General features: G+C 38.3%; 2 protein-coding genes across 3 annotated transcripts in view; one reads left to right on the top strand and one right to left on the bottom strand.

The window, feature by feature from the left end:
• Nucleotides 1-741: 741 nt before the first annotated feature.
• On the bottom strand, nt 742-12,873 carry LOC117988364 (beta-1,3-glucan-binding protein-like). The gene is given in 9 exon segments (XM_034975496.2): nt 742-993; nt 3,019-3,161; nt 3,610-3,834; nt 4,368-4,464; nt 4,467-4,536; nt 6,694-6,824; nt 9,217-9,449; nt 11,369-11,593; nt 12,692-12,873. Coding segments are annotated over 9 exon segments (1,440 nt in total). The 5' UTR covers nt 12,825-12,873; the 3' UTR covers nt 742-810.
• A 4,035-nt stretch (nt 12,874-16,908) lies between these two features.
• The window catches only part of Rgk3 (Rad, Gem/Kir family member 3), a 96,356-nt gene continuing 86,314 nt past the window's right edge, over nt 16,909-26,950 (top strand). For both annotated transcript variants that reach the window (XR_011237521.1, XM_034975503.2), the window contains exon 1: nt 16,909-17,364. Coding sequence is in view for 1 of the 2 variants with exons in the window: in XM_034975503.2 (XP_034831394.1) it covers nt 16,941-17,364 (424 nt within the window). In the remaining variant the exon portion in view is untranslated. The remainder of the gene's footprint in view (nt 17,365-26,950) is intronic.

The following is a 26,950-nucleotide window of genomic DNA, read 5'->3' as shown; positions in this document are numbered from 1 at the left end:
ATATTAGGACGGAAGTATGGATATATGGTATACTAAGTAGGTACATATTTTACTTAATGTTGTCTTTCAAAGTAGATACATAATTAATTATTATTAATATTCCTGTAATGACTATTTAATACTTATATCTAGTAACCTTTAGACTATAAAGTTAATATATCACGTAGTATAGTACTTCAATCACGCCGCAACGGAGCAACGGAGCTGATTTTTTACATGGTCAGTATAATTGAAGACCGGGAGAGTGACATAATATTATTATACTTAGGCAAAATTTAATCAAAGAGTTCCCACGGGATTTTCGAACATCTAAAACCACGTGGAAAAAATCGCTGGTCATAAGATAGTAACTTAGAATTCAAGATTTTATCATGATTTAGTAGGCCGCCTTGGCATGCTACGGCTATTAGATTAAGATCCTTGTATGTTTTTTACTATATTTACTTGTGTTGTTGTTGTGTGCAATAAAGTATAAATAAATAAATAAATATTGCTGTCCTGTCTAAAAATAGTTAGTTCTATGGGAAAGGCGAGTAGCGATGACCGCTGGAATTACCGGTTGGCAATCATCACATAATAGGTTGATATGGTTGATGGACAAATACCAACAGTTTTCCTCAATATCAGACTACTTTGAGTGGCTCGTATACGAGCTATAAAAATTGCCGTAAGCCTTGCTGGGCAACTCTAGCCTAGCAGTACCTAATAGTTAATCAAATGCGAAGTATAAAAATAAATAAATAAATATATAAAATTTATTTAAAAGACATAAATTTTAAAAATCAGTTTATATTGAAATCTTGAGATAAATCACAATGCATAAACTTCGACGGAGTCAACAAGCAGCTCTGGTGAAGTCCAGGTCCGGTACCAGGAGTCCTGAGCCTGGTAGAATCTGTACAGGGCCTTGCTGGCGCCGTTAGTCCAGGGCTTGTCAGGGTTGTCTGCGAAGTCGTTGATGCCACCCGCGCGCACGCCGAGCGAGATGTAGAACTGAGGATAAATAAATGTATGAACATCATCCTCTCAACCCATCGCTGGTCCACCACAGAGCACGGGCTTTCTCTTAGAATGAGCAGGGCTTACTTTTACCACCACCACGCTTTACTGTTTAGGCAAAGTGCGGATTGGCAGCCTTCACACACCTTAGAGAATATTAGATTAGATTAGATTCATCATCATCATCATGATCAACCCATCGCCGGCTCACTACAGAGCATGGGTCTCCTCTCAGAGTGAGAAGGGTTTTGACCATAGTCTACCACGCTGGCCAAGTGTGGATTGGCAGACTTCACACACCTTTGAGAGCAAGTGACATTTTAATTACTTAAAAACGCACATAACTCCGTAAAGTTAGAGGTCGAACCCCCGGAATCGAACCCCCGACCTCCGATTGGAAGGCGGATATCCTAAACACTAGGCTACCACAGCTTTAATTAGATTAGATTAATAGATCAGGTTAGATTATTTATTAATTGCAAAATTGTATGTACAATCATCATCATCATCATCATCATCATCATCAACCAATAGACGTCCACTGCTGGACATAGGTCTCTTGTAGGGACTTCCACACGCCACGGTCTTGCGCCGCCTGTATCCAGCGGCTCCCTGCGACTCGTCTGATGTCGTCCGTCCACCTAGTGGGGGTAGTAAACGCTGCAAATTTATAATTAAGTTGTTTTTACCGTTTTATAACGTATATTAAATTTGCAGGGTTTTGCAACAAATTGAACTTTGTTCATTATTAAAAAACTATTTTTTTTTACGCCTGTTATTAACAAATTTCATTGTTTTTTAATAATAAACAATTTTCCGTATGTTGCAAAACGCTGCAAATTTAATACACGTTACAAAACGATAAGAACAACCTAATTCCAAATTTGCAGCGTGTTACTATTTTTTTTACCCTTGTTAATAACAAATTTCATTGTTTTTTTAATAATAAACAATGTTCCGTATGTTGCAAAACGCTGCAAATTTAATAAACGTTACAAAACGGTAAGAACAACCTTATTATAAATTTGCAGCGTGTTACTAATTTTTTTGGCAACCGTTTCACCCCTTTTCAACCCTTTCCGTACACCCCAGAACGCTGCAAGCACGGTAAGTTATTTCACCTTCTTTAAAAACCCCAACAATTTCATCAAGTTACTAATTACTCTCAGGTTTTGGCTTTAATGACTGGCCGTGGAGATCCCAGATTTGACCAGGATGGATTAAGTAAGTTATATGCCAACTGTTGGTTTTTTCGGCTCAAAACTATCCTGTTAAATTTTGTATGAGTCTGCAAGCTGCTGTCTTTTTAACCGACTTCAAAAAAAGGAGGAGGTTCTCAATTCGTCGGAATCTTTTTTTTTTAGAGTTCTGTACCCCAAAAGGAAAAAAGGAACCCTTTGTTGTACAGGATCACTTTGTTGTCTGTCTGTCCGCCTGTCCGTCGTGTCTGTCAAGAAAACTTATAGGTTACTTCGAGTTGACCTTGAATCATGAAATTTGGTAGAAAGGGAGGTCTTATAGCACAATTAAAGGAATAAATCCTAAAATCGTGAATTTGTAGTTAGGTATATCACAAAAAAAAAAAAATTACAGCGCCATCTATATGTGATTTGATAAATTCATTTTAATTCATCAAATCACGTACAAATTATTTTGCAGTGTCGCACATAAAAATATTAAAATATATTGTACGATAGTACGGAACCCTTTGTGTGCGAGTCTGACTTGCACTTGGCCGGTTTTTTTTATCAAGAAGCGATGAAATATTACTTTTTGGGGGACGCTTCTTAACAAAACAAACTTAAAAAAACAACCGCCGAGTTTCTTGCTGGTTCTTCTCGGTAGGAACGGCATTCCGAACCAGTGGTAAATTAAACCTGACTATTCATAAGCACTTTTAAAAAGTTTACATGAATAAAAAAACATTCTATTCTATTCTATTCTATTCTATTCTATTCTATAAAAGGACGACGAATAATAATATCTTGTACTTCATTCATCGATGCTTTATTAGCTCACCAGTTGGTCAAAGGGCGCAATGTGGGATCCTTTCAACCAGTTAGAAGCGTAGGGTACATCATACTGCTTGGCCGTATAGTAGAAACCTTCCCCGGGGTTCACAGTGCCGTAGCGCACTGAATCCACGTAGACTTCGATGTTGGCTGAAAAACAATATACCTACAGAATGCAATAAATCTAAATACAGAATGTATAAGTTTGGTAGGTGCGTTTTAAGCAATTAATTAACGGTGAAGGAAACATAGTGAAGAAACCTGCATGCCTGATAGTTCTTTTTTTATATTGTGAGATAGGCCAGTATGGTAAACTATGGCCAAACCCTTGTCATTCAAGGAGACCCGTGCCCAGTACTGAGCCAGCGATGTGTTGATGATGATGGTTATGGAAAGGAGTCACAACAGAGAGAGAGGGTATGTATAGGTACAGATATGTTTTAAGGGTCTTGTTGGTCTAGTGAACTCTAGTGGATCGGGTCATGAGGTCAAGGGTTCGCGTGCCGGGCCAAAAATAGTTTAATTTTTAATTTTTTTACAATCGCAACCGCAATCACATAATGGTCGGATTGTATATCAAAGTGCAACAAAAACTTACTTGGTCTCCAAATCATAGTGAAGTCATGGAAGTCCTTATTCCAGTTATCGTTACTGCGGTTTTCTTTAAGATGGTAGGATCTGTAAGGCTCGGTATCGGACAGGATTGGCCCACCATATAGCTTGTTGCTAAAGAGCGGGTTTCCTCTCGCAAAGGCTACACGGATGAGGCCTGACTCATAGCGTTGTTTGCCGTAGTTGGCGTCGCGGGGTTCGAGGTTGATTTCTGGAATTGAAATAAGTAAACTTACTTAAACATTTGTTTTTTAGTTAAATCACACCATCATCATCATTGTCAACCGATAGACGTCCACTGCTGGACACAGATCTCTTGTAGGGACTTCCACACGCCACAGTCTTGTGCCGCCTGAATTCAGCGACTTACTGCGACACGTTTAAAGGTATCTGTCCACCTAGTGGGGGCTCTTTCAACTTTTAGTTATACTAGGTTATGCTCGCGACTTCGTCTGCGTGGACTACATAAATTTCCTAACCCCTATTCCTTTCCTTAGGGGTCGAATTTTCAAAAATCCTTTCTTAACGGATGCCTACGTCATAATAGTTATCTCACTTTATCTATGAGTTATCTACATGCCAAAATTCAGTCCGATCCGTCCAGTAGTTTGAGCTGTTTTGACCAAACTTTAACCAACTAGTGATAGATCAATCAGTCACCTATTCCTTTTATGCCTAGTAAGATGGTTCCGTAGGTACCCTTCGGGCACGAAGCCCTGGGAATGGGTTTGAGCGAATCTTCACCTGGTATAAGCCAGTTTCCAGTAGGCAGCTTAGCTCTCACGTCGATCCTGCCGTACTTGAAGCTGAAGCGATTGCGCGTAGTGATCTTGCCACTGACTTGACTGGCGGCAGGATGTTGGCGCCAGACGCCTGTAAGTAGCACTCCTGTGTACCCACCTGGCCTGTGCACCTGAAAGACCATTGAAAAGGATGCTGAAATCATCATATCGTGACCTGATTGAGACGAGAAATACAGACAAATAGTAGTAGAAAAATCGGACAAGTGCGAATCGGACTCGCACACGAGGGTTTCCGAACTATCGTACAAGATATTTTAACATTTTTATATGCAACACTGCAAGATAATTACAACAGCGCCATCTATATGTGATTTGATAAATTAAAATTAATTTATATTAATGTGGTGATATAACCACAAATTCACGGTTTTATTTATTTCTTTACTTGTGCTATAAGACCTACCTACCAAATTTCATGGTTCTACGTCAACGGGAAGTACGGTAGTATAGAGATTTACGTGTCGGTCTTTTCGAAATTTTATTTTACTATTTGTTATAGCGGCAATGTGAAAATTTCAACTCTCATGAACCGTAATAGGTAGGTACATTAGGGTTTATGAGATACAGCCCTCTGATAGACAGACAGACGGGCGGACAGCGAAGGATTAGTAATAGGGTCTAGTTGGCAGCTGCGGGCAAGCAACCTCGACAGATGTCACCGACAATATCGACAAAATATTGTGTGTGTTCATGTGTGAGTTCGACGATGAATATGGAGAAACTGGTTAGGTAACTGAACTTATCCGTGTTATTTTGACTCTCACGTTTTCCTCAATTCTAAGTGTATAAGTATAAAGACAAAATCGAATCCATTAAATAAGTAGATAAGTATGATGCTAGAGGAATGAGTAAACCTAAGTTTAGCTGTGTTTATACAATTCACTAAATTCTATACTTGATTTTATCTTACCTACCCCTAATTCGGCGTTAAGAAACAAAATCAAACTCAAACTCAAATTATTTATTCAGAATAGGTAATATTTTACGCTTACTGATGGTCAAAATTTTAATTTGTAAGATGACTTAAACTAAATCTACGAGGGTTCCAAACGCGCCCAGGTCTGAAAAGAGCCCACAACAAACTCAGCCGGGTATTTTTTTTACATTCTATAAAATATAGTTAAATATTTGGAGAAATTAATCTACCGTTTCAAAAACAAATCCTTTTTTACTTAGGAACGCAAAACTAAGTTTGTTTCTAATGGTTTATGATATAGATTTATGATGGTACTAATTTCTTAAAAATTATGCTAATTACTTAGAGATTCAACTCCACCTTTATGAACTCTAATAATAAAGCTACGAGAGTTCCAAACGCGCCCAGGTCTGAGAAGAGCCCACAACAAACTGAGCCGGGTATTTTTTATATTCTTTAAATAGTTAAATATTTGGAAAAAATAATCTATACCGTTTCAAAAACAAATCCCTTTTTATTTAGGAACGCAAAACTAAGTTTGTTTCTAAAGGTTTATTTAAATTAAGCTACTTACTACTTTTACTACTAATTAAGCTACTAGGTAAAAATTATGCCATTTACTTAGAGATTCAACTTCACCTTTATCAACTCTAATAATTATTCATTTCAGATTTTCCCTTAATTAATCCCTTAATTTTTGATAAGAGGAAAACTATTTTTTTTTACATTTTTCATCATTAATCTAAAAACCGGCCAAGTGTGAGTCAGGTCGCGCAACGAGGGTTCCGTACTACTGTCGTATTTTTTCAACATTTTGCAGGATACCTAATTCAAAAACATAAAAATAAATAAAAATCTGTTTTAGAATGCACAGGTGAAGACCTTTCATAAAGATACCCCACTTGATATAGTTATCTTACGTAGAAAATTGAAATAACTAATTATTAGTTCATGACCACAATTTAATTTTTTTTTGTGTGATGTAACCACAAATTCACGGTTTTCAGATTTTCCCCCAAATATCAGCTATAAGACCTACTACCTACCTGCCAAATTTCATGAATCTAGGTCAACGGGAAATACCCTGTAGGTCTCTTGACAGCCCGACAGACAGACAACAAAGTGATCCTATAAGGGTTCTGTTTTTCCTTTTGAGGTATGGAACCCTAAACACTGGTCAAATGCAAGTCGAACTCGCACGCGAAGGGTTTTATACTTACTATCATACGGATCATAACATTTCCCACACCTACCCTCTCGTAACCTCATAAGTTGCCATCCATGCCAGACAATGCTATCCATGATGCGGTTTTTTTCCTTTTGAGGTACGGAACCTTAAAAATATACTTACGAGCTGGTCAAGTCCCATTCGCCACCTATATAAGCTTCTCCGAACCGCGACTCAGTTAGCTCGGGTTTTATCTTTAGGTTACCATTCTCCACTGCGATTGTGTCCTTCACATATGCGTTGAATGGGTAATCCTAGAAAAAATAGGAAATTGGGTATTTCACTACATCATAAATAAATTATTTCTCAGTGATCATTAAATAGAGGGTCTTCCAAAATACGTAAAATCCACGTTCTTGGTTAGTTTTAAGTGTAATATACCAATTTAATATATCGATTAAACTAAAAAACCGGCCAAGTGCGAGTCAGGCTCGCGCAATGAGGGATCCGTACTGCAGTCGCATTTTTTCGACATTTTGCACGATAATTCAAAAAATATGATACATAAAAATAAATAAAAATGTGTTTAGAATGTACAGGCGAAGCCCTTTCATATTATGATAACCCACTTGATATAGTTATCTTACTTCAAAAATTGAAAATACTAATTATTAGTTTATGACCACAATTTAATTTTTTTGTGTGATGTAATCACAAATTCACGGTTATCAGATTTTTCCCCTAATGTCAGCTATAAGACTACCTTCCTGCTAAATTTCATGATTCTAGGTAAACGGGAAGTACCCCGTAGGTTTCTTGACAGACCGACAGACAGACAGGCAACAAAGTGATCCTATAAGGGTTCCGTTTTTCTTTTTGAGGTACGGAACCCTAAAAAGTACGTCATTATGATGTGACGTCACATTCCTGTATTTCATAAAATATCGTATAGGACCTATAGTATAGGTCCTATACGATATTATTTGACGTTCAACGTCAAAACGCGCTTAGTAAGTGCCAAAGAATTTCTAAGTACTACGTAAGTACCTATACACTTACTAAGCGCGTTTTGACGTTTGATAAAAAGTTACTGATTTGACTAAGTAGTTGTCAAATACCGTAATTTAGAACCATGGAAAAACACTAGCCTAGTTGAAAGAGTAGTTAGTTAGGACTTAGGCCTTGATTCGCGTGGTCCCGTGGTCTTGAACTACGTACCTGTAAATTTTCGGAATTATATGTGTTTTACGCAATTAAATATTAATTGCTTTTAAAATGAAGTAAACATCATGAGGAAACCTGCATGCCTGAGAGTTCTCCATAATGTTCTCGAAGTCAAAGTCTGCCAATCCGCACTTGGCCAGTATGGTGGACTACGCCCTTCTCGTTCTGAGAGAAGGATAAATTCAAAGTTGACGAAAAGTAATTAGTTTACTAAGTCATATTATAGATGACACTGTCCGTGATTTAACGATTTAACTTGCAGTTTTGTACATATAAGTGTTATATCTTATACGATAATACGCAACCCTTCGTGTGCGAGTCCGACTCGCACTTGACAGATTTTTTTGCAACTAATATGGCTACGGGTCTACTGACTACGATAAGTTTTTAAGCATTCATCCATATCAATACTCCATATTATAAATGCGAAAGTGTGTCTGTCTGTCTGTCTATCTGCAAGCTTTTCATCCCGAAAAATCAAAGAGTTCCCACGTGGTTTTTAAAAAACCTAAATCCACGCGGACAAAGTCGCGGGCATCATCTAGTTTTCAATATTTAAGAAGTAAAACTTCTTTAGGCGCGACTTGAGACTTGAAGGTACCTACCTATTCCAAATGTTTTTAGGGTTCCGTACCTCCATACCTTGATTTATCGTGCAAGATGTCGAAAAAATACGACAGTACTACGGAACCCTCGGTGCGCGAGCCAGACTCGCACTTGGCTGGTTTTTTTAGGGTTCCGTACCTCAAAAGGAAAAACGGAACCCTTATAGGATCACTTTGTTGTCTGTCTGTCTGTCTGTCGGTCTGTCAAGAAACCTACAGGGTACTTCCCCGTTGACCTAGAATAATGAAATTTGGCAGGTAGGTAGATCTTATAGCTGACATTTGGGAAAAAATCTAAAAACCGTGAATTTAGGGTTAGATCACACAAAAAAAATTAAATTGTGGTCATGAACTAATAATTAGTATTTTTAATTTTCGAAGTAAGTAACTATATCAAGTGGGGTATCATATGAAAGGTCTTCACCTGTGCATTCTAAAACAGATTTTTATTTATTTTTATGTATCATAGTTTTTGAATTATCGTGCAAAATGTTGAAAAAATACGACTGTAGTACGGAACCCTCAATGCGCGAGCCTGACTCGCACTTGGCTGGTTTTTTTTTGGACGGAAGTAACGTTCTTTGTACGTACTCCACGAGCTGTCTTCGATCGCGTCTAAGAAGTTTTACTATATACGTACTGGCCCTCGAGGAAACTTGTACTCAGCATCCCACTGGTTCAAATCATCCAATTTTGGTTTGCTGAAGTCCTCGCTGAAGATGAGAGCACCTCGGCACACCGAGCTGAGACCGAGGACTTCTGTCTCCAACATTCGGCAGCTTGGAGACTGATATGAACGGAGGTAACGTTCTTTGTACCTACGTACTCCACGAGCTGTATTCTATCGCGTCTACGAAATTTTACTCTAGATACGTACTGGCCCTCGAGGAAACTTGTACTCAGCATCCCACTGGTTCAAATCATCCAATTTTGGTTTGCTGAAGTCCTCGCTAAAGATGAGGGCACCTTGGCACACCGAGCTGAGACCGAGGACTTCTGTCTCCGACTTTCGGCAGGGTTGGGACTGATATGTATAAGTCGATGCCGGTTCGGGGTCAGGTTCAGGGACACTCGCTGGATCCACTCGTGTTCCATCTTCGCTGACGAACTCTGGAAAATGGTTAAGAATTACTTACTTAAAAATTTAAAAATCAGTACCTCAGTACTATTATTATAAATGCAAAAGTGTGTTTGTTTGTTGGTTTTTCCTTTAATCACGTCGCAACGGTGCAACGGATTGACGTGATTTTTGTATGGATATAAATGAAGACCTAGAGAGTTACATAGGCTACTTTTTATCCCGGAAAATCAAAGAGTTCCCTCGGGATTTATAAAAAACCTAATTCCACGCGGACGAAGTCGCGGGCATCAGCTAGTCAGCTAGTAATTTATAAATTAAAAACTAAAAATGCGTCAATTTGAAAACTTCATCCTTGTTTTAGAAGTCGTTTAAAAAATGATAATTTTTTTTTGGGTTCCGTATCTCCAGAGAAAAAAGGAACCCTTAGGGTGATTACGCACTGCATCCGATCCGAATCCGTGAAAATACATTCCGAAGTAGTCATAGAACTATTTGTATGGTAGCTTACGCACTAGCTCCGACTTCCATCATCCGAGTTCTCTCCGTCATCCGTGAGAATATCTCGGATGTGCCTCGGAATCAAATCAGACATTTGACGTAAACATGTCGAAGATGTCCACTGAATAGCTCGGATTTGGATCAGAGATCGGATTAGGGCGATAGCATTATACCCGAGTTCGTTCCGAGTTTTAATATCCGTGTTTTCACGGACGGATTTAAAAACGGATCGGATGGGTGCGTAACCGATCTAATAGGATCACTTCGTAGTCTGCCTGTCTGTAGTGACTGTCAATACCAATTTTGGAATCAAAACCTATACGGTGCTTGCCGTTGACCTAGAATCAAAAAGAAGGTAGCAATGTCTTGTAGCCCATGTAAAAAATCCGAGACCTGTGAATGTGTGGAATGTGGATGCATCATAAATAAAAATTAAAAAGTGATATTTCCTGTATGATGGTACGGAACCCTTCGTGTTCAAGTCCGACTCAGACTTGATAAGTATTTTTAGCGTCCGTCCTCGGTTAATCTCAGAGACTATTAGTGCTAGAAATCTGTAATTTGGCATGGGTATAAAATATATTAATCACGCCGACAAAGTGGTGAAATAAAATTTTGATAAATATTTTTTAGGGTAGCTTCCCTTCATGTAAAGTGGGGATGATTTTTTTCTGGGGTATCGTTGAATAGGTCTTTTATAAATACTGTGGGTGTGGGAACATCATTTTTCGATTTCTAGATTCGTTTGTAAAATATGATGTTTTAAAGTGCTAATTTTTATTAGAGTCAAGTGCCCCCCCCCCTTCTATCAGCCAAATCTAAATATATAAAAGAGAAATACCACTCACTCACTCACTCACTGACTAATCACGAAATCTCAGGTACTATAAAGCCTACAAACTTGGAATTTGGAAGGTTGGTTCCCTCTAGGGAGTAGGTATCAGGCAAGAAAGGATCTAACTAAATTCCTCCCCTAAGGAAGTGAAATGGCGGTTGAAAAGTTATATGAAAATCCTCTGTTTTTGAAGTTAGAGATATGAAAATTGGCATTTAGGTATTCTAGGTTCCAAGCTTTAAGGAGAGACTGAGTGAGTAGATAAGTGAGGCCTTTTGCAGCGGGAAAATTTCAGATCTCATGAGAAACCAGAAATTTTACGCGGACGAAGTCGCGGGCAACTGCTAGTGGTAGTATATAGGAACGTGAAAAAATTCACAGCAGTAGTATATAATTATGTAGGTATAATCAATTTTAAAGGAAAACTATCATGGCCCATAACCCTACTAAGTAGGGTTCACAGGTTAAGGAGTTATATATCTGTTTTTCGAGGATTGTGACTGCGGAACCCTACACTGCGCGTGGCCCGCCATGCACTTGGCTGGTTTTTTAGGTTGGTAATGGCAAATTGGTGATGGGTTGATCGTGATGATGATGGTGAAATTGACTTCTTACCAGTAACAGTCCATTCCCCCTCCTGTCTATAAGTCAGATCATTTTTCATAACAACTATCCAGTAGTATAATCTATCGCCGAGTTTAAGTTTAAGACCATATCCATGGAAGGTCCATGGGGCCCCATTCTCTGGCTTGTGTAGCGATTGCAGGATCTGGCCGGGTTCTAGTACTCCTAATTTCTTGTTAATGTTGGCATGGAACTGTAGGAGGGAGTACCCGTCATCTGCGAAATAAGATTTTTTTTTCAATGTTCCGTACCCGAAAAGGGAAGATTTTAACGTGATTTTATAAACACGAATTAAACTACGAGGTAATAACAATAATAAATTGGACAGTAGTAATAAAATGACGTGTTTTTTTTTGTGCAGCGGTAGTTTATGGGGCTAGAATTCAGTATTATAGAGAATAAATAATTTACAAAAAAACATGATTTTTATTTATTTTTAAAATAAATAATTATTAACGTCACGCTGTACGGAAAGGGATAAATGACGTCACAAGGCGTAAATGATAAATATTTTTCAATTTTTAGGGTTCCGTACCTCAAAAGGAAAAACGGAACCCTTATAGGATCACTTTGTTGTCTGTCTGTCTGTCTGTCTGTCTGTCGGTCTGTCAAGAAACCTACAGGGTACTTCTTCGTTGACCTAGAATCATGAAATTTGACAGGTAGGTAGGTCTTATAGATGACATTCGGGGAAAAATCTGAAAATCGTGAATTTTTGGTTACATTACACAAAAAATAATAAATTGTGGTCATAAACTAATAATTAGTATTTTCAATTTTCGAAGTAAGATAACTACATCAAGTGGGGTATCATAATATGAAAGGTCTTCACCTGTACATTCTAAAACAGATTTTTATTTATTTTTATGCATCATAGTTTTTGAATTATCGTGCAAAATTTCGAAAAAATACGACTGTATTACGGAAACGTTTGTCGTTGCGCGAGCCTGACTCACACTTTGCCGGTTTTTTTTAACATAAAAAATATTTTCCCGCAGAAATTACTTATTCAATTTTTATGTTGAAAAATTGAAAACAATTTGTTGTTTACGGATAGTGACGTCATTAATCATCTATGGTACAGCGTGACGTTCATGTTAAAAATAAATAAAACTCATGGTTTTTTTTAAATAATTCTCTTTAATTATGAATTCTAGCGCGCAAACTACCGCTATACAAAAAATCACATCATTTTATTACTACAGTCCAAGACCCTATTACTTATTTAGCGATCTAAACCACATTCAACAAAAAAACATAAAGTGTAGCTTATCCTTGATGTATCTACTTAATATAAATGAGTAAATAACATACCCCTCATAGATAGACGAAAGTAACCTGTAGGGTACACCGCTTCAAACTTCACTGGCGGCACTTTGTATGCACTAACCTTTATAAAGCATAGACTCAATAATGCAGCGAATATTAAATGTATTTTTCCCAACATGACGTCTATCTGATATGAACGCTCCTCGCAGACTGAGAGGTCTACTGACTTCTGAGGTTATGATATTATTTACTAACTAGATGATGCCCGCGACTTTGTCCGCGTGAAATTAGGTTTCTAAGAATGCCGTGGGAACTCTTTGATTTTCCGGGATCAAAAGTAGCCTATGTCCTTCCCCTGGATGCAAGCTATCGCTGTACCAAATTTCGTCAAAATCGGTTGAACGGATGGGCCGTGAAAGGCTAGCAGACAAACAGACAGAAAAACAGACAGACACACTTTCGCATTTATAATATTAGTATGGATAGTATGGATATGTACCTATGTTATATTATCATAGTTCAACTCAAACATCATCTCATAAAAGTGCCGTGAGTTGCGAAAAAAGAATGGTACGGCCATGTCCATTTGGTTTGTTGGACTTGCCGGGGGCACTGCCGGGGCCCCATATCATCCATACTAATATTATAAATACAAAAATGTGTCTGTCTATCTGTCTGTCTGCAAGCTTTTCGGCCCATCTGTTTAACCGATTTTGACGAAATTTGGTACAGAGATAGCTTGCATCCCGGGGAAGGACATTTTTTCCTACTTTTTATCCCGGTAAATCAAAGAGTTCCCACGGGATTTGTAATAACCAAAAGTCATGCGAACGACGCGACGTCGCGGGCAACACCTGGTGAGATAATATTTTTCCTGTCATTTTTCCTGTCATCTTTTTCTTTTATATATCCGCTATAATATTTCTATCATCTTCAATATTTCTCAAAGTACTTTTTACATAGTAACTTTTTCATTTTTCATTATCACTATTTTTCATTTTCTTGTAATTGTAATATCTTGCCGCGACAAAGCGGAGGTTATTTTTCTTTTTAATAAATAAAAAAATTATTACTTTAAGAAACATACAACAGTACATACGGAAGTGCTAACATATTTATAGTTATGTTCATAATATGTTATGAGTGTCATGTAGAGTGGTAAAAAGATGTTAAATTCGTATAATTTATTATCTCAGAAACATGTTTTGGAAATCATATGAATTACCTACTGTCTAGGTGATGCCCGCGACTTGGTCTGCGTGGATTTAGGTTTGTAAAAATCCCGAGAGAACTTTGCCTTCCGTCAAAATAAGTAAGCTAAACAGATGAGAATTGAAAATATAACAGACAGACGATTAGACAGACTGATACATTTTCGCATTTATAACATTAGTAAACATACTTATTTTTGAAGTTCATTAAAGAACGAAAGAAAGAAAACTAGTTTATCCATCTTATGTCTAACGTACAAACAAACTTAAAATTAATGGTTAGTAGATAGTAGTTAGTAGATAATAAGAAGTGCTTAATAATTAATTTAATCTAAAATGAGTTCTTGCACCCACTTGGCACAAGATGAAATGGCCCCAGCTCAGCATTAATGCTGCAGGTTTTAAAAATAAAACCTGAGCGCTGGTATTCTGCCAGGACCAAAAAGGACCATATAGGTAGGTACGTGATGTGGCCCTACCGCGGTTGTTTGACAGCTACAATGTCACGATCGCAATCATCTCTGATTGGTTAATGCTCGCTCACTATTGGCCACAATGCATTGTTGCAACATGAATCGCACAAATTCAGCCAATCATAACAATAATTGAGATTGTAATAATAATTGATGCAGGTTTTAGACAATCGCCCTGCTGATTTTGGGATGGGTAAAAACTTCAAGGTAGCGTCACCGACATGCTAATGTTAATATTGCTCGGGGTGCGGAATACCGATACATGTAAAACTAAACTAAGCTAATTTAAGATTATGAAACATAAATATTTGATACAAGTTCACCCATCACCGGCTCACTACGGAACACGGGTTTCCTCTCAGAGTGAGAATGGGTTTGGCTATAGTCCACCACGCTTACCAAGTGGATTGGCAGACCTAAAGTATCTAGTAGTAGATAGTAATTCGAATATCCAAAAAACACTGATATTTTCATAGCTTTTCTACTCTGACCCCCCTCTGAGCGCCAATTTCTTTTATTTTTACTTTCGTGGCTGAATCTACCATCTTCCATACTAATATTATAAATGTGAAAGTGAGTCTGTCTGTTTGTCCGTCTATCTGTCTGTCTGTCTGTCTGCTAGCCTTACACGGCCCATCCGTTCAATCGATTTTGACAAAATTAAGTACAGCGATAACTTGCATCCCGGTGATGGGCATAGGCTATTATCCCGGAAAATCAAAGAGTCCCCACGGGACTTTCAAAAACCATAATCCACGCGGACGAAGTCGCGGGCATCATCTAGTCCATTAACTGCTCCAATACCGATTTGTCATAAGTATGACAAACTAAAGTTAGTTTAGTTTTAGTGTAACAAAAGTGCAATATATTGTTCAGGAGTTAAAGTTGAGAAACTTTCCGGTCTTCAATAGAACTCGTTTCCTCCACTCTTATTAATCACGGACCAAAACTTTGTAAATTAAAAGTCCATTTTGATGAGTGATATTGCAAGAACGAACTATTTATATTAAGGTACTAGCTGATGCCCGCGGCTTCGCCCGCGTGTATTTAGGTTTTTAAAAATCCCGTGGGAACTTTTGATTTTCTAGGACAAAAAGACGTAGTCTATCCGTGGTAGCCCGTCCCCGAGATGCAAGATATCTCAGTACCAAATTTCATAAAAACATTTAAACACATGATTCTTTAAAAATCCCTTGGCATTACCACGATTTAAGAATGCGATTCCTTACAGCATCAGGGATGAGGAGTTGGGTCTTCGAGTCCAACGATAGTCTTCACTTGGTAGGTACCTCCAATATCAATTTAAAACCGACAGTTCCTAAACTCCATTGACCATCAGTATAGGTGATCAGGTCTCCTGCAGCATCAGGATTAAGGATTTGGAATCCAATTTTTTTATGGAACAATGTTGTAAAGTTTCTCTATCGATTAAAAAATAAACTGTATATAGGTAGAAAAACACAACTACTCCTTTTTTGAAAGTCGGTTAAAAAGTAGAGAGGAGACCTGAGTACTCTGTATTGAACCGGCGATCGGTAAGTTGCTCATGATGATGAGGATCAGGACACACAGGAACAAAGTGGAAATGATTAAACCAATGTCTTACTTAGGTAAATAACCGTGGAATGGAAGCTATCAATCGGTCGTTAGCGTTTCCTCACCTTGTCTGTCACAACCTTCATCATCCGATAAGTTCGGTGAAAGTTCGTTGTCTAGAACCAGGTACCTACATATCAGAACTGTCAACATTTCTTTACGTAAATAAATAAGTTTATTAATAAGCAAAAGTGTTTTTGTCATAAAATTCTACGTAATTATCAAATAATCTGTATAGGTACTTACCTATATATAGACTTAGTCCACGAAAGACAATTTTGAACCATTAATAATACTTAATTGTTGTAACATAATGTTAAGTCTGCCCTGCCCTACTGCACTACTTTTCAATGTAACGCGCTTTTTATCTAATGCTTAGATAATTTACAGTATTATATTTTAAATTCCATAACAAAGACAGAAGTTTAACTACTTGTACTAGGGTTACGGGTTAGGGGTACTAGTTGTAACTAGGGTTTTATTTCTCATCGGTAAATATCTTAATATCTAGTTCATTCTTTCACATCCCACAGTCATAATGCGTAAACAAAAATGCAAAACCATTGACTGCGCAAAACTACGCTAAATAGCCGCCCGCCCAAACAAAAGCTCTCACGAATTAGTGACATTTGAAAACTGTACCCGTAGTACAAGATTTTACGTCTCACCAAACGAAACCAAATTCGAGAGTCGAAATACTTTCGCGTTACAGTAAAATGGACCTAAACAGCCTTGAATTGAAGTCAAATATTCAATGCCACTGATTTTAATTTCGCAATGTTTCCGCTTGGAGCGCTGGCTGTAGACAAACTTGAGCTTTAAAACAAGGCATTTAAGATCCAGTTTACTGTAACGCGGAAGTATTTCGACTCTCGAATTTGGTTTCGTTTGGTGAGACGTAAAATCTTGTACTACGGGTACTGCTCTAATATAAGCCCGATGCAACAAGTACCGCCCAAGCAGGGGCGGGCGGGCGGTCGGTTCTGAGTTTCAGACTTCAGTACCGTCGCGACCATGGCTACGGACGGACGTACGAAGCGTTCGCAGTCGATATGTGCGCCCTCTTCCGCGAGTATGGAGGCCTTGGCTGCTCCCATGGAGACCACCCCGGCTCCTAGACGCAGGCCCGCAACCAGGTCTCAGTCCGCACGTATCACAGGTGGTCGATCAGTGAGGCACAGAAGACAGCAGCAGCAGCAACAGTTGGACAGAGAAACTAGAGCACGCTACAGCTCCGAACCACGCTTGGCTGAAGCCGAAACCCCCCCACAAGTCAGAAGGCAAGCTTCCGCTCGCCGGCGACCCCCACCAGGGCAAAGTAGCCAACCTAGACGTTCAAACGCGTTCTTGGACGTTCCAAAAACAGCCCACCAACCAGAGGAGGAGCCAGATGAAGACTCCTACAGGCTACGCACCTTCAATATTACGCAGAAAGGAGGTCAGTGCTACACCGTTCATTCACCTTTTCGACTATATTTAAATGCGGAGTTTTTCGATTCAAAAAGTTGGCAGGCTTCCTACACAGTTTTCAGAACTGTTATAGTATTAATGCAGTGTTCCTACTTTTCCTCCCCCTGATTTTAGTGAAAGAAATATCCTGTCCAACGTATTGGACGTCTGCTGTTTCCTTTTCCATTCGTGCTAAAAATCCCGGTCGTTAAATGTTATGCGCCGCCGTGAATCATCCCGTAACACCGTTTACGAGGCCAGCATAAATCAAGCGGTACAAGAACATACGTGTTTACTTTTGAGTGTAAAAATAAATCGGGGTGTTCACTTCTCAGTGCGTCAGCCGTCAATGTATGAGTAGCCCTTTAGGCTCTTTACGCGTGACATCATCTTAGTTATCAACTGATAGACATATGTCTATAGCTGGTCAAAGGTCTCTTGTAGAGCCTTCCACACGCCACGGTCTTGCGCCGCCTGAATCCAGCGACTCCCTGCGACGCGTTTAATGTTGTCTGTCCTCCTAGTGTGGGTCTTCCGACGATGCGCTTTCCGGTGCGAGGTTGCCATCCTAGCATCTTGGTATCCGAACCTCTATCGGTTTTTTGAACTATGCACCCTGCCCATTGGCACTTCATCTTCGTAACCCTTTGAGCTATGTCATTTACTTTGGTGTTCCTACAGATCTTCTCATTTCTGATTTGATTACGTTAAGAAACTCAAACAAAGCATAGCTCTCTCCATCGCCCGCTGAATGACTCTGGGCTTACGTATGAGGCATATACATAGTTAGCGACCATGTCTCGGATCCATACGTCATCACTGGCAACAGTGCTTACTGTTGGAAGATATCTCAAAGCTTCCCGAACTTAGATTCGGCGGTTAACCCCTTTCTCGAAATTTACAATAAAAGAAACATTTTACCTTTTTAATAATCTACGGCAGTAGGTACACCTCAGAGCTTAGTGGACGTTGATACGGCACCTCCAATAAAGTTTATCCGAATACAATTTCCAAAGGCAACTAACCCATTCAACAGTAAATTAATAAAGCCCCGAGCGGGAAAAAGGAAGATTTACTTAGTAAATTTAATAAACTTAAAAAGATATCCAAAACTGGCAGATGCAATAATTTAGAGAAGAAGAGAATTTTAATACCAACTTTTTGTTAATTTACTGATTGTATCGTATTTTTAAACTTTTGAATATCTTTATTAAAAACTAGCTGATGCCCATGACTTTATCCGCGTGGAATTAGGTTTTTTAAATCCCGTGGGAACTGATTTTCCGGGATAAAAAGTAGCCTATGTCACTCTCCAGATCTTTATCTATACCCGTAAAAAATCACGTCAATCCGTTGCACCGTTGCGACGTGATTGAAGGACAAACCAACAAAAAAAACAAACACACTTTCGCATTTATAATAAGGGTACTGATTTAAATAAACTTTATTATGCGCTATGTTCTCATGGATTTGAATTCAAAACATTATTATATTCCATCTTTTGTGTCTATGTTTAAATCTTTGAGCCCACGTACTTTAAAACTACACATTTTTTTAAAATTGAAAAACTACTGTTAGAAAAGACATATTTATTTGATTAATGATTACCTTGTAGAGAAGTTTTAGTTTACTAGTAATACTATTATTTAAATTTGTATTTTTTTGTGACTAAGTATTTAATGTGACTAATTTTATCAAAACTATGTAGGTACACGTTGTTAGGTATATCATAACATATTGCATGCTAATAGGCAGAATTTGGCTGTACCTTTTTGTTTTTGTAATATCTCCACTCTTTACCCATATTCGCAATAAAGAAATTTGATTTGATTTGATTTGAAATCTTGACAACTGCAGACACAAATATTAATTAAGTATTATATGTTTCTAATAGAACGTGTCTACAAAGTTTCATTGAGTTTCATCATGATCAACCCATCGCCGGCTCACTACAGAGCACGGGTCTCCTCTCAGACAGAAGGGTTTTGGCCGTAGTCTACCACGCTGGCCATGTGCGGATTGGTAGACTTAACACACCTTTGAGAACATTATTGAGAACTCTCAGGCATGCAGGTTTCTTCACGATGTTTTCCTTCACCGTTAAAGCAAGTGATATTTAATTTCTTAAAACGTGTTTTTTTAGAGATCTCCATGTTCTCAAATGTGTGTGAAGTCTGCCAGTCCGCATCGGGCCAGCGTGGCAGACTATGGCTTAAGCCCCTCTCATTCTGAAAGGAGACCCGTGATCATTAGTGGGCCGGCAATGGGTTGATCATGATCATAATGATACGATGTACAGCTAAAGCTGTATACCCCTATGATGGACGGATAGACAGACAGACATCAGAGGCTTATTAATAGGTCCCGTTTAGCATCCTTTGCGTGTGGAACCCTAAAAATTACCAACTCTGTACATGCCTAGTTAGAATCAGGAACGAGAAAAGAAGGGAGCTCTATAGTCTGTAATTAGAAAACCGTTACCAATTTAACATGAAGCTTTTAAACGGGTAAAATAAATTCGTTCTTTTTCTCTTAATTGTTTCTTTTTTGGAATTTTCTCTTAATTGTAGCATAATGATTAGAGTCTGGAGGGAGCTTCATTAAGGATTTAGAGCCTCAATAGCTCAACGGTTGAAAGGCGCGGACTGAAGTTCGAAAGGTCGGCGGTTCAAACCCCACCCGTTGCACTATTGTCGTACCTACTCCTAGCACAAGCTTTACGCTTATTTAGAGGGAAAACGGAAATATTATTCGTGATAAGCATGGCTAATATTCTTTTTTTAAAAAAACTTTGCCGCTTAACAATTCCCTCTGTTTCGGGGAACACCTAAACCAACGATCATTCTGGTTAATAATCTATATAGATACATAATATAAAATACTTGTCCTGATTGGCTGAACTCATCTATCAAACGCACAGCCTAAACTGCTGGGGTTAGAAATTTGAAATTTCAACAATAGAGTCCTTGTTTGACTTAGGCACTCAATAAGAAAGGATTTCTAAAAATTTCACCCCCAAGGGGGTCAAATAGGGGATGGAAGTTAATTTGAAAGTCTGTAATTTTTAATATCCTCTCTTTGGCATGCAAGTTTTCTCACAAGGGTATAAACCTTTTATAATAAAATCCCGCAAACTATTTTGGACTTACCTTTACACAAGTTTAAGAAATCTATTATTGTATGCTCCTGAAAAAAGCATAATTACACAATTGAAGATTATCTAAATGACAAAAGAGCGTGGATTTGACCTGCAGCTCGTTCCAGCAACGAACAGGACTGCAAATACTTTTTATACATGGCATATTATTGTATATCAAATATTTGAAAAGAGCAACCGCTGAGTTTCTTGCTGGTTCTTCTCGGTAGGAATGGCATACCGAACCAGTGGTAGATGCATCCGACGATTCGAAAGTACTTGTGAAAGTGTACTTGAATAAAAAATATTTATTATTATTATACGCGAAGTTCCTTCATCGTTAAAGCTAGTGATAAAGTAGGTACTTAATTTCTTAAAATACACATAACTCCGAAAAGCTCAAAGTGCGTGCCCGGGATCAAACCCCTGTCCTTCCGAATATGAGACGGATGTCTTATCCACTAGGCTACCTTTAATTAGGTCTTCTAATTCAAAGTTCCTACTTAATATTCCAGTTAAAGTCAATATTCGTTGAAACGTCTTGAAATTCAGTCTGGTTCTTATTAAAATGAATATTAGAATTTTGAGTATTAGAATTTAGATGCTCGCGACTTCGTCCGCGTGGATTTAGGTTTTTAAAAATCCTGTGGGAACTGTTCAATTTTCCGGGATAAAAAGTAGCCTATGTCCTTCCCCGGATGCAAGCTATCCCTGTACCAAATTTCGTCAAAATCGGTTGAGCCGTGAAAAGCTAGCAGACAGACAGACAGACACACTTTCGCATTTATAATATTAGTATGGATTTATTTACAGTTAAAGTTGTCATGTAAAATAACACTAGAGCCTCTTGACAGTGGCGTGCACAGGATTTTAAGCCAGGGTATATGCATTTGGGTATGCACTTATTTTCCGCCAGGTTTTAATGAAAAATAAGCATTGATTTATTACAACGAGGGTAAGCAGTGCGTTTATGCCTCTATCAGCTGCACGCCACTGCCTCTTGAATATATAAGTTTTCTATATAAAAACGCATTAAAGTATAAATATAATATCTCTCACCCGGCTATACTCACGTGTTTAGTCAACGTTAGCCCAACTAGTTACGAACCCATTCGGGGTCCTTTTTCAAGAGAGTCAGTTCGGATCGGATACACGCTGAAATTGTAATGGTTGTTTTCCCAAAGCGAAATGATTTTGTCGTGGTATTACAATCGATTTATAAATATAAAAAATATTAGAGTCAAAAAAATGTCAAATTTACAATCGAGAAAAACAAAAATCGAATGAGACCTCGATCCAATAGTTATACCGCGTGCGTGGAGGCTAGTTTATGCCGTATCACTACGCGCGAGAGCTTATTTTGCTCTAAACTTTTTCACTTTATTGGCAGCACGGTTCGAGTGGATTGTACCTACTATTCACGGTTAGTCTAGTGAGTTACTATTGTTTCTCACACTTTCGAGTTGATGATTTTTTTGTACTATTTCTTAACAAAAACATTTTTACTTTTTAAGTTTAACTCAAAAGTTCGATAGTACTACTGAGGGCAAATCGTTCTGCCGCGGGAAGACAAACACTAAAATTTCACCGTGTATAATGGAAATCACTCACGATAGTTTAAACGCTGAAATATAAATAGTAAATTTAAACGTGACAACCAAGCTATTTTTGTTCAACGTTTCTGATACAAGCCGCTAGGATGTAGAACGCCCTTCCGGCGTCCGCGGCCGAGTTTTCAAGACGTCTTTCCTGCCACGTAATAACAACTTGAAGCAACACAGGAATAATAGTTATTTGTTATGCAAGGCTGCAAAGATGTTATTTTGTCGCGAGAGTTTGCAAAGATATTATTTTGTCGCGAGACTACGGAACCCTGAAAAGGCCAAGTGCGTGGCGGGCCACGCGCAGTTTAGGGTTCCGTAGTCACAACTTAGCCATGATAGTTTTCCTTTAAAATTGATTATAATATATACCTACTACTGCTGTGAATTTTTTCACATCATAAATAGGTAGGTGTCTCATGTTTTTAATTTCATCGGTAGGAAAAAGATGCAAGCATTGTAAAATTTTGTTTAGGATTATTGCCATTTCAATCGACACCAAAGACTTGTAAAATCTCAATAATTGTTTAGCATTCACATACAACCCATACAACCTAAAAATAAGATCAAAAGAATGTTTTGATAAACTGTTTTCGCGCCTGATTCATATCTATAAATCGTTTATTCTAACTGCGAGATTGGTATCGCTAAATATGGCTTGGTGAAATATCGTTCAGCTTTCCGAAACCAATTTCTAAGATTGAAGGGAAACTAATTTCGCTAAAGATCCTTTATAGTATGAGAGAGGGATAATAAAAATGTAAGGTGTCGAATAAAGAAAGAAATTGAAGAAAAATTGGCTGGAAGTATAGTATAGGTAAATACCTATGCTTAATATCCATACTCCATACTAATATTATAAATGCGAAAGTCTGTCTGTCTGTCTGTCTGTCTGCTAGTCTTTCACGGCCCAACCGTTCAACCGATTTTGACGAAATTTGGTACAGAGATAGCTTGCATCCCGGGAAAGGACATAGGCTACTTTTTATCCCGGAAAATTTAAGAGTTCCTAAGCTAGTTATAAATAAAGTAGTAGATATAGCAAGCCGATTCTGAACCACCAGAAGCAAAGAAAAAAACCGGTCAAGTATGAGTCGGACTTGCACATGGAGGGTTCCGTACTATAGTAGAAGAAATAACACCTTTTTGTAATGAAACTACAGATTTTTACCATTAATTTAATTTAATCTGTACCAAAAACATTTACAAAAAAGAGAAAAAGACAGTAAAAGCACTTATCTCTATGAGAGATCTCTACCAGTGACCCTTGGCAGTTACGTTTAGTTGTGTTATAAGATATTACTACCTGCTAAATTTCATGATTCAACTACAAAACAAACAAACGGTTCTTGACAGACACGACAGTCAGACATACAGACAAAATAACGACGTGATCCTTTAAGGGTTCCTTTTTTCTCAAGAGACACAGATCCCAAAAAGCACCACTTCAGGCAAAAATTTATTATAATTAGATGACGTAAGGATTCTAACGATATCTGAAAAATCCAAATCTGTTCGGGCATTTAGAAGTTATAGTGGAATAAAAAAAATCACATACATACATACATACACACATGAGCTCAGAAAACACTACACTTTTTGGGCAGTCGTAAAAAGTTAAATCCAAACGGCCTTTTATCCTGCAATATAAATTACTAGCAGTTGCCCGCGACTTCGTCTTCGTTTGGGGAATTTCCCAAATTGACTTATACAGATTTTTATTATTTAAAGCTAAAACCTAAATATCGATTTTCACGTCTCTAACTTTAAAAACATAGGACTTTCATACTACCTTCCAACCCCCATTTCACCCTCTTAGGGGAAGATTTTATCAAAACCATTTCTTAGCTGACACCTACATCCTATAAGGAACCTACCTTCCAAATTTCAAGTTTGTAGGCTTTATAGTTTCTGAGATTTCGTGATTAGTCAGTGAGTGAGTGAGTGAGTGAGTGAGTGAGTGGGTGAGTGAGTGAGTGAGTGAGTGGTATTTCGCTTTTATATATTTAGAAGATAATAGACATTTCGAAAGTCGACTCCTAGACTACACGAAATGGATGTGACAGAAACAGAGTTCATGTAATTAAATTTTTTTGAAAACATTTTAAGATTAAATGCGTTCCTTGTAAATAAAGGTTCTTTGAATTCGAATTTGCTCATTAAATGTTTTGTTTGGAAAATAATTGCTTATGTTTTTGAGCTTTAGACAATAGTATCTTTAATACCAGGGCCTTGTACTTTGTACCTACCTTGTATTTTTAGAGGGGTTCCCAATTTTATTTGGCCATGGAACCCTAATTGATCATACTTTTCATCTTAGACTGCCGTGTAGGCGTGACGGCGCGGTGCGGCGCGGATCAGGGGGCACAGTAGTGCCCCCGCCAAGACGAGCCAAACTAAAGGACGGGGCACTACGTCTTATTTAAGTAACTCTCGGACAGACCGTGGAACCCCTGCGACCCTTCCACGAAACCCCAGGGTTCCGCGGACCACCAATTGGGAATCGCTGTTTTAGACAACAGTTGTAGTATCTTTAATATTGCCAGGGCACAAAACTAATAGGTACCTAGGACCATAGAGCAGAAACAAAGAGGAGTTGGCCTAAGCAACTGTGCACTGTGATTTTCAACTAGGTCCTGACGTCATCACTGTGGGCGGGGCCTTAGTATGCTGTCTGCGTTCGTCAGGTTCACATATATTGAGACTCGTATTATCGGTGTGTTTTCGCGTTTTTAAGAACAAAAGGATGAAGTGTTGTGTTTTATCGTGTCCAAGTTATTCAGACAGACGTTCTGATGCTATGAATGGTATCACATTTCATTTGTAAGTAATTTTATACGTAATTATTAAAATAGTTCTAGATTATTGACATCTAGTGTGAGATAGCTGAACTATGTAGTGACATCAATATATCGATGTTAGGTCGTTAAGCGAGTAGTTTTGCTACTAACCTGCAGATAGAAAATTGAGAAGTGGGCGGCGTTCCACAACCCCTCACCCCGCAAAATGTCACTCGATATTTCATAGGGAAATCTTAATACAACATCTCCTCTTTGTTTCTGCTCTATGCCTAGGACCTACGCGTGTTTATAAATTACTAACTTTTGCCAATATAACTATACCAAATGGGGTATCATAAAAGGGCTTTACTTGTATATTCTAAAATAGATTTTTATTTATTTTTAATCGTAATAAGTAGTTTTTTATTTATCGTGCAAAATGTCTAAAAAAATATCCGATTACAGAACCCTCGGTGCGCGAGCCTGACTCGCACTGGGCCGGTTTTTTTCTCTGGAGATACGGAACACTTAAAATATCTGATTCAACAATAAAATGAAACGTGTCTAAGTATTACGGGCGCAAACAATTGATCGCACATCTTCTAAGGCAGTCGTTACGAGGCCTTAACTTCTCGACATGTCATGAATATTAACATCGAAAATTCGTAAACCTTTGTTTGAGTTTGAGTTGGTGTTTTGCTAAAGTTTTCTTGCTTTGCAACTGTAAATTCTCCTGGCTGGGCAGAGCTGGTAAGTTATTTAACTTTATTTAACAACTAGCTGATGCCCGCAACTTCGTCCGCGTGGAATTAGGTTTTTAAAAACCCCTCTTTGATTTTCCGGGATAAAAAGTAGCCCGTGTTAATCCAGGGTATAATCTATCTCTATTCCAAATTTCATCCAAATCCGTTCAGCCGTTTTTGCGTGATTCACAACAAACATCCAAACATCTAAACATCCAAACATCCACCCTTTCACATCCATACTAATATTATAAATGCGAAAGTGTGTCTGTCTGTCTGCTAGCCTTTCACAGCCCATCCGTTCAACCGATTTCAACGAAATTTGGTACAGAGATAGCTTGCATCCCGGGGAAGGACATAGGCTACTTTTGATCCCGGAAAATCAAAGAGTTCCCACGGGATTTTTAAAAACCTAATTCCACGCGGACGAAGTCGCGGGCATCATCTAGTTATCTATAAAAACGGCAAAAAACATGTCTGTTGTATTTGACTTAACTATTTGTTTTATTTTAATTTATTTATTTTTAAAGTGCGGGCGAGCGCGGGTGACGTGCGGGCCGTCTCCTCGGCTCATACCCCTATTACGGTAAATTTTTGTTTCACTTTATCAAACAGAAAAACTCAATATCGTCAGTCAGTAAGTGTAAAACGACAGTTAATTGAACAGGGAAGCAGAGCGCGCCGTTAAAATTAACGGCGCCTGTTTTCATTAAGGCTTGTTAGGAAGCTATTAAAATAATTACTGATGACACTATTAGAAGCGGTACAGATTTTATAGTAAAACTTGTTATTACTTACTTCTTTACTAATAGTTTGACTTTGAAAGTAAGATAACTATTCCAAGTGTGGTATCATATGAAAGGGCTTTACCTGTACATTCTAAAACAGATTTTTATTTATTTTTATGTTAAATAGTTTTTGATTTATCGTACAAAATGACAAAAAAAATACGTCTGTACTACGGGACCCTCGGTGCGCGAGTCTGACTCGCACTTGGCCGGTTTTAGGGAATGGTCAGACCCACAGACCAATCACAGTGACAGTGCGTCCTTTTCACTTCAATATTCTATCTTATTGTGTAAGAGAGAGCGTCTTACTTTAGCTCGACAGTACGCGGCCGTACATCGACCTTTAGATTCTTTAGAAGGAGATAGAAAATTTGTAGAGCACTGTCTCTGTCGTTGAGACTGACAAAACGTCATATAGGTATGAGAGACAACGCTCTACAAAGCCGAAATGTCATTCTAAAGGCCGATGTACATTACTTTCGAACGCGTACTGTATAAGAATCTACCTACTGCCTACACAATCTTGA

This window comes from Maniola hyperantus, chromosome 14 (assembly GCF_902806685.2).
Source record: "Maniola hyperantus chromosome 14, iAphHyp1.2, whole genome shotgun sequence".
NCBI classification, from domain to species: Eukaryota; Metazoa; Arthropoda; class Insecta; order Lepidoptera; family Nymphalidae; genus Maniola; species Maniola hyperantus.
Note: the sequence above shows the minus strand (reverse complement) of the source record. Positions and strands in the feature narration are given on the sequence as shown.